This window comes from Trichoderma virens (genome assembly GCF_000170995.1).
Source record: "Trichoderma virens Gv29-8 chromosome Unknown TRIVIscaffold_87, whole genome shotgun sequence".
Taxonomy (NCBI): Eukaryota; Fungi; Ascomycota; class Sordariomycetes; order Hypocreales; family Hypocreaceae; genus Trichoderma; species Trichoderma virens.
In genome coordinates this window covers 472,694-485,284 of record NW_014013662.1, presented here as the reverse complement: position 1 = coordinate 485,284, position 12,591 = coordinate 472,694, and the positions used below count along the sequence as shown (strand labels likewise).

Below are 12,591 nucleotides of genomic sequence, written 5' to 3'. Positions count from 1 at the left end.
CTGAATAGGTATACAAACTGCGGGGGAAAAGGTCTTTGCTAATATAAATCATCAATAACAGGCGGCTTCCAGCCTATAAAACCACCTCCTCCGTGCGTCTTATTGAAATCATCGTGAGTGTGAATCTCGGTCCAATACTGAAGTTCGCCCAAATTCTTGCCATCAAACGCTGCCTCAAGCATGCCGTCATAAATGGGAATCAAAGACTCCACTTCCAGCTTGTTCTGGCAATTTGCGCAGCCTGCAATATTCCGGCGGCTTAGCACAGGCTCGTGGCCGATCTCGACCTTGTCTTCTTCGCTCGTGCCAACAAAGGTGCGGATAACGAAAGAGCCCAAATATTCGGCGCGGCTGATGTTATGCACACGCTTCATCTTCACGATGCGGCTCGAAATCTCAGGCAGTTCACCTAGCGGTGCGCGGGAGACATATTCTAGAGATCCGGGTTCGTAGTCATAGCCGAGCTCAGCAATATTGGTGACATCGTGAGAGGAGTAGTAAGTTTCATCAGGCTTGCGGAACGGATACAGCGAAGTGTCCATGCTTAGTTTGGTTCCAGGCGGGAGAAAGGGGCTGGCCTCATTATCAGGCACGATGGTGCCGGGATAGTACGGAATAACTTCCAGGGCGCCCCTCTCAGTCTTCTCATGGAACTTCTGCCATACCCAGAAGGCGTAGTCGATGAAGCAGTGGTGAAAGTAGAATATAGGGTCGAAGCTGGCGGTTTCGTTATCTCCCATATCGCCGTTCGCCCCAATGATGGGGTCAGCATTATACTTGTCCTTTTGGTAGAAGCCGCCAAGGGCGAGGTGCATTGCATTATGGGGAGACTCGAGAGAAACAACATAGTGCTTATCCTTGGGCTTGAAGTCCTTGATCCACTGGTTCTGAGAGGTGGTATTGGAAAAGACAGTGTAGTTGGGTGCTCCAAGGCTGATCTGGAACCGGCGATGAATGGAGTAAGTATCCGGAATACTAGCCCTGCTACCGTCATCAGGGATTCTGACCGTCCCGTTGAGCCAGGCCGCTACGTTTTTGTTCAATATCTTTGTGTTGTCGCCTGGGTTTGGGTACTTGGTATTATGTATGACTGTTTGTCCCTCGTCCTCGGGATTGCCAACAAGGCCGGAGAGCGGGTAACGAACAGTAGCATATCCCTTTTTCTTAGTGTAGCGCCCATTTGCTCCCTTGACATTGTGTACAAGCGTTTCTTGCAAAGTGTACGAGCAGAGAGGGTTCGGTTTGCCCTCAAATTCGGGGTCTGTGAAGATGGACGGAATGGGCTTCTCGCCGGAAACGAGCGTCTCATCCCAGTATGGCATCGTCAAATCCTCGCAACCAGGAGCAGATCTGAGAGCATTTTCCAGGCGCAAGATATAAGCGCGGTGCCAGGTCGGGAACAGGACATTGCCGTGGTTGCAATAGCCTCCCCACCAGTTAGCATCCGTTACGCCTGGACCGCGAAAGGGCTCGCCGTGAAAGCCGGCGATGCAAAAAAAAGAGTTGGGGTCATGAGAGGGCAAGTCCTTGATCCATTGCCACGCCTTGACTAGGTTCTGGAGCGTAACCTTGTCTGTTCCCTCCAGATAGTCCTGCTCGATGCGTTGGATGGAGCGACGTTGACGAGGCGCAGCCATTGCAAAAGCAATTGGAGATTTATGGAAGAAGAAAAAAAGGGTAGTTTCAAGCTATTGTATTGGAGCTGCGGGAGAAGATTTGATGGTGATGGTTCTGGCAGCGAGACGAGCTTTTATATTCGTGAGTACCCTCACTACATGTATATAATGCCCCTTGAAGGTATATCCAAGTGCGGAATTAGACGAATCCACATTTTCACCGATAATATAGACAATACTACCCATTGACACCTCAAAATAAATAAATGCACATCTCTTTTCTCGAGTTCCCGCTCTCTCTGAACACGATAGGGTATCCATGTCTTGCATTGGCCAGAGAAAGAGTCACGATAGTTGTGGGGTTGTTGCGTGTATCATTAATATTGGACAAGAGTCAAATAGGTGGACGCAGCCCGTCTTCGTGGCTGGCTGAATAAATCAATATTCGCATGTAGCGACTGTGGCTGGCTGAGCAAAATCGATAATATGAAGCAGGAAACAACTAGTCTATGACACGTCAATTCTGGCAAGGCCCCGCATTCGATCTATTGGCAAGTGTATCGCACCTCGATGTATTTATCACTTAAATGCTTGGCCATTGATAGTAGACCTGTTTTTGATGTTGCCTCGCAAATACGATCAATTATCCCAATTATCCCAAATAATTGAAAGCGGAAGTAATAATCTTTAAAATTCTTGTATTTACATGACATATATAAATGACTATCATCTTCAATCGAAATTAATATGTTGGAAAGAATTTTACTAAATGCTTCACTTCTGGCAAGGTATTTCTCAGAGAGGAGCCATCTTCACCATTAATTCGACGCACACTGTCTTGCTGAGAACATTTTTTTCACTTACAAAGCTGAGAACACCTGGATTCCAGTCTGACCGTGTATGCGGATTAAAGCGAATCGAATGTTCTCACATTTTCCTTTTCTTTAAAAGAACCAACAACAGATACGATGATGGCTTCAATTTTGACCTCTAATAATCAGTCGTTCTAAGCTATTTATATAGCTCTGTAACCCCTTTTCAACTACATATCACCATTCAACGCTAGCCCAGGGAGACCATGAGGAGTATCGGGTTCCTTGAAGATGCCAAGCGGAGCGGGCTTCCTGGATCATGTCGCACAGAATAGGACCGGTGCCATTGTTAAGTTTCTTCTCCATGCTTAACTGGAGAGGCACGTATTTTGATGATGGGCGTACGATCCTTGACATCAAACTGACCAATGAAAGCCCAACTGTATGATTAGTCCCTTTCTTCTGAGGACTTATTTCTTACTGATATCCAGTTTTCCGCTATACCCTTACTTCTATGTGGATTCAGTGTTACCGCCCATTGTCTTAAACAGGAAGCAAAGCGCATGCCAAGCATACACAGATATGCAATAAGACATGCGCCTCGTAATCCAGCATCTACATCATGACCAATGGAGATTTTATGTGACGAAGTCTCCAAGGCGGCTACTAGTGCGGGTAAAGAATAAATATAGGGAGTGACTACATACAGGTATTCAGCACCCACGTTCGCTATCCAGCATCCCATTCTTAAATTTAAAGCTGCCTGGGTAGTATTGAATAGATATTAGAGGAATATATGGATAGTAGCCGAAACTAGCGATAGTAGCAGATACTCTAGGAACTGTGTAATATCTACAGGTATCTAAGTAACAGTGATGAAAGAACTTTATTATACGTTGTTACTCTATTCGGAACTCCTCTTAGTCGCTGGCGTGCTGGATAGCCAGCTTGGGGTGCTGAATAGCCCTTCCCTAGATATAGGTCTGACAAGTCTGAAAGCCCCTTTTTGTCTTTACCATGGCATCTCCCAAAGCGTGCTTGGCATTGACAGCCATTTTTCTAATTCTCAACCAAAATATATGGCATTGCCTCGCTGCCAGATGCTAGATTCCTGACATTTGTTAGCAGTGGTTCTGGAACCTGTTGAAGGGATAGAAGCTTCACCTTCGTCAACGAGACTCCTTCGATACTATTTATCGATGGTCCAGCTTGAAGGGTCATTCTCAAAGACAAGATATAGTATTGCCTGCGTAGCCGATAAAGGTGTCTCTGATTCAAATTACTATCGCCATCATCTAACAACAATTTATTCAGAATTACAAACTCAAGATGCCTCTTAGTATTTCTCTGTAGAATAACACGTCTCGAGCCATTAGCCATTACACTCGGGCAGCTCACCCAGCACCCGTGGAGAGGCAGCGCCCTGGGTCCATAGCTTGTAAGCATAGCAGTTCATATTATACGTATGTACTTGACTTATAAATTCACAACTCCTCTACAGGCACTTGATCGATCAAAAGTGAGAAATTATGCATCATATAAATTTCTGATCAACGCACAGCAGGCCTGCGTGATTGGTGGTAAGACGTAGTCTCTTTTGAAACTCTGGTTGCCTTTGGTCACCGACATACTGCTTGTTAGGGGCACTTGCATATATAAGTTCGCAGACACTCTTGAATTCGCCACTTTCGGACAATTAAGCTGCTCTCGAATAGGACATGAAACCTATTTATTGAAATCTAGTGTAGAATCCCTATAGGATAAGGAATGCATTTAGATAAGCACAATCTTGTAAAGTAAAACCCCTTAGAACATCAGTTTATCTAACAACAGCTGAAGTCTTTTAGCCGAAAGCAGACTATCAGATTAAAAAATTCCGTCAGAGTACTTGTATATGAGTACTGACAAAAACGTATTTTTTGCTTATATCTTGGTACTTTCTATTGCGCTAGTATGCAGCTATAGCTTAAAATTACAGCCGAAAGGGCACTTCAATTACATAGGTAATCTGCTATTCAGATTTAAGCTGGAGTCAATGGCTAATCAACTAGAAGGTCTGGACTTGGAAGGAAATGCTTATTTTACGGTTTGACTACTACGGTACCTATGATGGAAGCTGGAAGTTGGAAAGTTTTCGCAAAATTCATATCAACATAAAGGAAGGTCTGCGCAAGTACATGTAGTGACATTAGGCTTCAGGGCACTAGGTGCTGTAAGCTTAGCGCTGCTGGGCGCTATAAGATCGAAACGGCGCATAAGTGTTCATGTTGTTGTTTACTTACGCGGGATTGGTGGCATACCAGCAACCGAGCCAGAATCGTGAACAGAAGTTGCACAGCATTTTTAGCCCCTCCCAAGGCCTGGAGAGTAAAGAATATTTGTTTTTGTAAGCCAACTACGATGCAAAGTCTCTCTGTTACCCTTTCAACCTTTGATTTACAAGCTTTCAAAATACTTTTCTTAGGGCCGCCGAATACACAATCGTAATCATTTGTCCTCAACTTGCTACGATAAAATAGCTACCCCAAGTGATTAACTATACACAGCGTCTGTAATTCAAACAAAAATCTAAAAATTAAAAAATAAAAAAATTAACTACAAAGCCCTGCACAGCATAAAGTAGTAGATATACTAAATGCTGCTATCCTCCTTAATTTTTGAAGTACTAAGGCGTATACAGTTGCAAAAATGTCTAGTTAAATAAGTTTATATTGCTCACATATTTATCTATCTTCGCTTATACTACCCATACTGCTTTGTAAGTACTTTAGTTAGTAGTGTTATACACTCCTTATATACAAATGTATTTTATTCAATAATATAGCTTGTTTTGAAGGTACATACTTGTTATCATACTGGTATACAATAACATAAATATATTTTTGTACTATTCTTGCTGTCAGTAATTGCTTGTAGCTGAGCAGGTGTAGTATGTTTAGCAGTGATTTTTATGCACCTGCATCTACCTGACTTTTACAGTTCATACCGGCCTACGACAGTTCCCATACAAAGTAGCAATAAGCAATCATGGTTCGCTCCTTCATGGCATTTTGAATTCACTTTGATTGAAATTTGCCCGAGCTAGTGTTATATTCCTCTTCTTAAGGTCAGCTTTCGAAGATACATATAATTCTGCCGGAGTAACTTTGGAATTCAACTGCTCGTCATTGCATTCCTCAAGTCCTCACACACTTCACAGCAATTTTAGCCCCTCTCGAGAGGCTAGGTAACACAAGCTAGTCCCGATTCTCCAGCACACAGAATGCAGGGCCTCCGATAAGCGCCGATAAGAGCTGCGGCAAGGAAATTTCTCCAAGGCACCCCACCTGCAATTCGCAGCCAACGACTCATCACCAGCTATTTCCATGCTTTAATACAGCTTCATTTTCTCCTACTGTATCCCTGCTTGTGATAAATATCCAATTCCACAATCCTCATATCATATCTACACACAAACCCACCCAATTGAACCCCCAAAAAACCACCCACCATGTCCAACATCGACCCCGACCTCATGGACATTGTCAACGACAACCCCAAACTCGACCACGATGCCGCTGCCGCCGACAACAGCAATAACAACGACGACGACGACCCCATCACCGCCAGCTACCAAGTCTTCCTCAACCCAGCCCTCCCCCTCGGCCGCCGCCTGCTCGTCCTGCAGCACCCCAACCGCACCGACAACACGCCTCGCCCGCCCCCCACGGAGCTGCGCCTCAAGGAACACTCCGGCATGGTGGAAATCGACATGCCCATGGACAACACCACCGCGTACGATCGCGAAAAGGGCCTTCGATGGGGCCGCACGCTGCAAAACTCCATGGCTGTCAAGAGTGGTGGGAGCCACGGTCTGGCGGGAGGCTTTGGTGTCGGTGCCGTGCAGCAGCGCGCCCCCAGGAAGAAGGGTGATGTCGAAGAAGATGAAAACCTCGATTGGAACGACGCCGTGCGCCAGGGCAAAGTCCTCAGCACGCAGACTCTAGGCGGCCAGTATCCCGACACCGACGAAGTCCAGTACATGGTCGGCGTCTTCCAGGGCAGTACGTCGAATCCTCCCATCACATCTACCCAACATAGATTTCACTTGACTAACACATCCTTATTCACAGAGGACCTCCATCTCACCCCCGTCTCCAACCTCATCCACCTCCGCCCTCAACTCCACCACCTCGACGCCGCCACCGCGCAAGAGCGCCAATCCTCCGCCGCCGCCTCCAAGGACGGAGCCGCCCCTGCCGCCCCTACCGCCCGCGCAATCCACATGAGCATCAAGACCACCGCCGACGGCGCAGACGGCGTCTCCACGGAAACAATGGCCGACCGCCTGCGCTCCGTCCAGACCGAGCCCTGGCGCAAGATGCGCTACACCGATGAGAACGAGGAGACTGCCTGGGAGGTCTACAACGAGAGCTTGTTCCTCAGGCCAAGATCTGATCCTAACGGCGAGCAGGCTGCTCCTGCTGCCGACACGGATAGAGACCTTGAGGAGCTCGTCCCAACGCTGGGCAACAAGTGGGACGACAAGCAGTTCCTTGAATCCATCAGCGGCATCAAGAAGCCCGATCCCGTCCCAGAGCCCGTTGAGAAGAAGCCAGAGCCTGTTGCCGCTGTTGCTGCGCCGCCAGTCGAGGAGCAGCGCCAACCACCGAGAGCGACTCGTCCCAGAGCCGGTGCGGCCGCAGCGTTGGCTGCTCGAAGAGGTGGGCGAGCAAGAGGCGCGTGAGAATAGAATCGAGACGTAATCTTTTGCATGGAATCCGGTGTTTCGTGGAGTTTTGGTTGATTATTGTTGAATACTTGTTTTCATATACACTTTGTAGTTGGGTGGCTGGATCTACATAAAATACGATACCGTTCATACCCATCACTTAAAACAACTTGAACCCATTTCCTACACATGCCAAATAATCATTCAAGAAAAAAAAAAAATTGCATTATCCTCATATGGAGGATCGACATTCGAGCTTAACGACCACAACCCGTAATCACACCTCTCCCATCGTGGTTCGGTATCCTCCTCGCCTCCCCGTCCACTCGTTGGTATAGTAGTAGTACAACTGACAAGATCAAACGATAATATCCCGCTCATTTGCCCACGAACTAGCAACCCTTGCAGCACTACAGCTCCCTTTTTGAATAAAATGCAAAACGACAAGTTTCCCTCCATGTCGTCCAGATTTCCTTTCCATCCCATAGCACGAGCACAATAATTGCTAGTCCAATCCTTCCAACTTGCTTTACCCACTGCAGTAATTTCTAACGAAAAATAAGTAATTTTGTTGTAGAGTATCTCCATCATGTCATGTAAAGACCAGTCCCGGGTCCTGTTGTCCCTTTTTACTGTCCCATCAGCATGTCCACATCCAAGCCAATCGAGTGGAGGAACAAGTTGACGCTGCTGAGGCGCTCCGCAGCCATTGTCGGAGGAAGCGTCTTTGCAAGGGAGATGGTGCCAATGACACGATCCTTGACGGCCAGGACCAACCGAGTCTGTTGGTCGTTGCTGGCACTGACACCAAGAGCAGCGAGGAGCTGCCACACGTACACGTCTGATCCCGTGTTGATGCTGCCGGGGAACATGTAGGGGAGCGACATCTCAAGTCGGCTAAAGAAGGTTTCATATGTTTGATCCCTAAGTGAAAAACGATTAGTCAACATGTACTTGCAACTATCGCCAGAGTAGATTAGTTGAACAACTTACCACTTCTCCCACTGCTCAGGGTTACCGCCACCAGTCTGCTTGAGAAGCACGGCACGGCTCAGAATCAGTGTGAGCATAGAAACCCCAACCCTGGTCTTGGCGATGTGGTCAACGTTTAGATTGGTGGCAATCAGATTCAGTACGCCATCCACAATATCCAGTCCTGTATCGTTAAAGTACTGCATCAACGATGGCATGACAGTGGACAAGAACAGATCAATGTTTTCTCGCATTCTCGCGTTGAGGATAGTCTCGTCGTCGGTCACGGCCGCACCATTCACCACATCCAGCTGGTCGAGGTGGTAGACAATCATGGTCATGATGGTGGTACGCTGTTCGAAGCTCAGGTGGGGAAAGATTCGAGGGATAGCCTTCTTTCCTTTGGCGCAAGACAAAAAGGCAATGAACGGGTGAGGAACAATGACTCCAATGGGCTCATGCACCTTGAGCTCTTCCCAGAGCCGGGCGTTGAGAGCTTCCAATGTCACTGCCCACTCTCGATGCTTCTCCTGCACCTCCTGGTCGGCTTGGTTTGTGACGGGAGGTGGCATGAGGCGAACGTGGTCCTCGATTTTCATCAGCGTGACGTAGACCCGCTCGGCATTTCGCAGAATCGTCTTGCGGTCAAGGCCGCTGGCAGGCGACTTCTTTCCGCTTCCAGCTCGGGTGTGATGGGGTTCGTTTTCTGCTGCACGCTTGATGTTAAGCAAGGGCTTTGGGGTCTTGGCATTGCTGAAGGATATCTTGCCCAAGCTACCGGCGATGACGAGCTGGGGATTCTTGGGCTTGTTCTTGGCGGCCTCAACAGCTCGCTGCACTTGCTGCTCCATGCGCTGAATATGATTCTCCGCAGGCCTTCCGTGGCGGCGCATGTGTCCATGACGACCGCCAGTCTGGAAGAGATAGGTCTGAGCAAAGTTGCTCAGAGGCTGGCTGGGGTTTTGGCGCTGACCGGCACGAATGTGGCTAAAGACTTGATAGTAAAAGTCCTCGGAGAGAGAAGCGTCAGATCCCTGTTCGACGGGGTTACCCGTGGCAGAGACAAGCTGTTGGAGCTGAATGCGGGTGATGAAGTTCTTGTCCTGGGGGGTCATCACACCGTTGTCCTTGGAAAGCAGCCAGATCTTGTGGTTGCGTTTGGCCCGCTTAGTCTCTTGATCCAAAAACGCAGCCTTTTCCTCCTCGGACATGTGAGCCAGCTGAGGATGAGCGCTCAACTGCGCCAGTTTTGAAGCATCCTGGTTAGCAGCAGCGATGCGCGCCTCAGTAGACATGCGCTTGGGATTTTGAAGAATCTGCACAGGCTGAACTGCGGGAGCGGGCTGCTGCTGAAGGTTGTGGTATTGCTCCTGCTGCCCAGGAGGGGTGGGCAACTTAGGGGCGAGAGAGGGTGAAGCCTTTGCTTGTGAACCTTGGGGTCGCTGCAGGATGGTAACAGGTTGTGGCTGGCCGTGCTGAGGGAGAGGAGACGCATGCTGAGCAGGCGGATAACCAGCAGAGGCTTGTTGATACGAAGCAAGCTCGGAGACAGCTGGCTGCGGCGAGGGCTTGACTTGGGCGCGCATGGCCGCCTCAACCTCTTCCAGGCTCATCACTTTTCTTCCAACACTGGAAGATAGGGCGGGCTGAGGAGAAGGCTTGGGGATTGGGATAGCCGCTGCCTTGGAGGGGCCAATGCCCCAGATGCTCTGGTCGACATGCAGATCCGGGAGAGGCTCGGGCTCGTTGTACTTTTCGTAGCCGGTCCGAACAGGTCGTGTCACCACGGGTTCCGCATAGTAAGACTGGTGCTGTGCATAAGGCTGCTGGGCGTAGGGTTGCTGTGCGTAGGGTTGCTGCGCATAGGGCTGCTGCGTATACGACTGGGACGGGATACCGATGGGCTGGGCCTGGCTCTGGGAAGCATTGGCTCGTGCGGTTGGCTGAAGTCGGTTGAAGCGAAGATGCTCCTCCTCGATGGCATCGGCAACCTTGGCCGTCTGACCAAAGAAGTCAAAGTCCTTGCCAACCTTTGCAGCACCAGAATCGGCCGCACCGCCGCCAAAGGTATCGTCATTGAACGCATCATCGGCATCGTCTAACTGATCTCCAAGGCCGTCGTAGGTGTCTTCGAAGTCGAGGGCATCGCCGCCGTCATCGTGGTGACCAGAGAGGCCAGCGAACGGATCATGCGGTTGGGAAAAGCCTGGGGCGGCCGTATTATGCATGCTACGGCCGCTGGTGTCGAAGCCGAAGAAAGACATGTTGGATTGTTTGACGAGGAATTATATGTTTAACATACTAGCAATGATATTGTTAGTCTGGTGGTGGACGAAGCGGTTTGTATAATGGCAGTTTCGAGAAGCAGAGAAAGTGTGGCGAGGCTTGCTTTGAGTTATAAGCTGCCAGGAGCGGTAAATTCCGCCCAAACCAAGGCTGTGGTGAGCTGGATTGATTGTTGAGCCCCCAAGTGGCCCCGCAATTCTGCGCGCGATGTGTTGTCTTGCCCATCTGGCAAGGCTGAGAGCTCGAATATCGGGCGCAGCCTTCCCTCTCCAATCGCTCTCCACCACAGCTTTGAGGGGGAATGGTTCCGGTGATGGCAGAAAACAAGACAGAAGCAGCAGAAGACAACGTACCGCTAAGATAGTGAAGGGATGGCGAGGACTTGAAAAGCGCACAAACCTATCATGGTGTCTTCCCGCTGCGACGCCGAGGATGTCCAAGAGCACAAGCAGCAAGCTGACCAAACGCGGAGCTCCTTGTCAAAACGCGGCCTGTCCAACAAGGCGCAGCCGAAGGGGCGATCCAGAAACTCGAGGCGGCGGAGCGAGAGCAAAGCGCCTGGAGGAGGCCAATTGTGCGGTTTGGTGAGAGACTGACGTCCTTGAGGTAGAAACCCCCACATGTGGGAGGAAACAGTCAGCCGGCGTGGGGTCACGTGGCCTCGCGCATGGAGGGGCAGCGAGATGCATAAAAAATGAATGAGAGTTGGATAAAAGTGATGAATATGAATATGAATTGATGTGGAAAATAGCCAATTGGACGAATAGGCTATCATCGATGGTATCTAGAATAAATTGATTTTATCTTCTTCTTTTTCTTCACATTGGAAGCAGGATTCAACAAGTGGGTTCCATCTAGAAAGCGCATATAGTTGTTCTTCTATTTCAGGTGAAGAGACATAGCTTAGTGCTAAGAGATGCCTTCAAGCTCAACCATTAATTGCTAGTTGCGACGAACGTGTTTCATACTGGGCGCCCTGACTGCGCGTCACTGGCCCCGATCGGCCAAAGCCATTCAAGCAGCCAATCTCCTACATGACGAGATCGGGTACCCGGCTTACTACCTAGTACTTGCTTGTGCTGCGGCGTCTCGGGACATGGATGGTCTGTATTACGAGTATGTACAGTACATGTACCTATGGAAGATGTACGTAACAGGCAACTGCCGAGATGAGAATCTCAACTGTGATTCTGATCAACCAGACTGTGCTTGGCACTACATAGAGAGGGATTGCTTTTGCGTTGACCAATTTCAGTTGTTCATGAGGCCTCACCATAAGAAAAGATATGTACCTGTACTGTACGCGTTTACATCAGCCCAAGTCACAATGAATCATGGATTACATCCAACTTTTGATACTGTGCACGATCCTTCTACTACTAGGCTTGGTAGTTGACAGGGTTGGGCGGCGATCAGTGCTGAGCCTGCGAAACAGCAGTGCGCTAGTGGTTACAGGGGCTTCAGTTACATTCTGAGAAATGCAATGCCAGACAAGAGAGAAGTGCATCAATTTGCTGTTGGTTGGCGAGTTGCATCGCGTGCCAGCCATTGTGCGACGAAAAGGCCACTTTGTTGTTGACAACAAGTACCACTTCGGTACAACACTGTATAGCAGATACTTACCTGTACTAAATTGATCTCCCTCAATTCCATACCGCTTCTTCTTGTTCCATGTCGCACCAAAAGTAGATAGCAATTTGAAGCCTAGTCAGCCCCCTTCGCCATCTCCGAGCACAGCCTTATCCGCCCAAGATTCCCGTCTTGCCGTCTCCTCTCCTGAGGCTGCTTTGCTGCAAGTTGATTTGACCAAATTTCCATGATCCATTCAACTATTGACTCTAGAGTACACGCAAGGTACATGTACTTGTCAGTACGACGACGACGACGACGACTAATCACGGCAGCTGCTACTACTATTGTATACTACTGTACCATCAGGGGGCCCATCTGTCTGTCTGTACGGAGTACATACGAGCACATGTACCCGCCTTGTACTTGGTAACGCCAATAGCTCCCTATAGTTCCCTTTTTTAGGGGATCTTAGCACACGCAAGCCTGGCCTTCCCTGCCGGCCTCAGCTGCGTAATGCTGGCCGAATCATCTGCAGCTGCTAACCCGCTACTAGAGAGATACGAGTTCTGAACCTGAAGGATTGACTGGCCCTTTTCCCTCCCACTTATTATCTACGGATACC

At 49.0% G+C, this 12,591-nt stretch overlaps 3 protein-coding genes across 3 annotated transcripts; 1 reads left to right on the top strand and 2 right to left on the bottom strand.

The window, feature by feature from the left end:
• Nucleotides 1-185: 185 nt before the first annotated feature.
• TRIVIDRAFT_3383 (uncharacterized protein) lies at nucleotides 186-1,562 on the bottom strand (the record flags this gene model as incomplete). The annotated part of the gene is made up of 1 exon (XM_014096535.1): nucleotides 186-1,562. A coding segment is annotated over one exon (1,377 nt), but the record flags the coding sequence as incomplete, so codon positions are not given.
• A 4,380-nt stretch (nucleotides 1,563-5,942) lies between these two features.
• On the top strand, nucleotides 5,943-6,998 carry TRIVIDRAFT_128755 (uncharacterized protein; the record flags this gene model as incomplete). Its single annotated transcript, XM_014096712.1, has 2 exons — nucleotides 5,943-6,471; nucleotides 6,541-6,998. Coding segments are annotated over 2 exons (987 nt in total), but the record flags the coding sequence as incomplete, so codon positions are not given.
• Nucleotides 6,999-7,451: 453 nt separating this feature from the next.
• Nucleotides 7,452-10,375, bottom strand: TRIVIDRAFT_76473 (uncharacterized protein; the record flags this gene model as incomplete). Its single annotated transcript, XM_014096711.1, has 2 exons — nucleotides 7,452-8,063; nucleotides 8,133-10,375. The coding sequence occupies 2 exons, from the start codon at nucleotides 10,373-10,375 to the stop codon at nucleotides 7,769-7,771; spliced, it is 2,538 nt and encodes an 845-aa protein (XP_013952186.1).
• Between the last annotated feature and the right edge of the window lie 2,216 nt (nucleotides 10,376-12,591).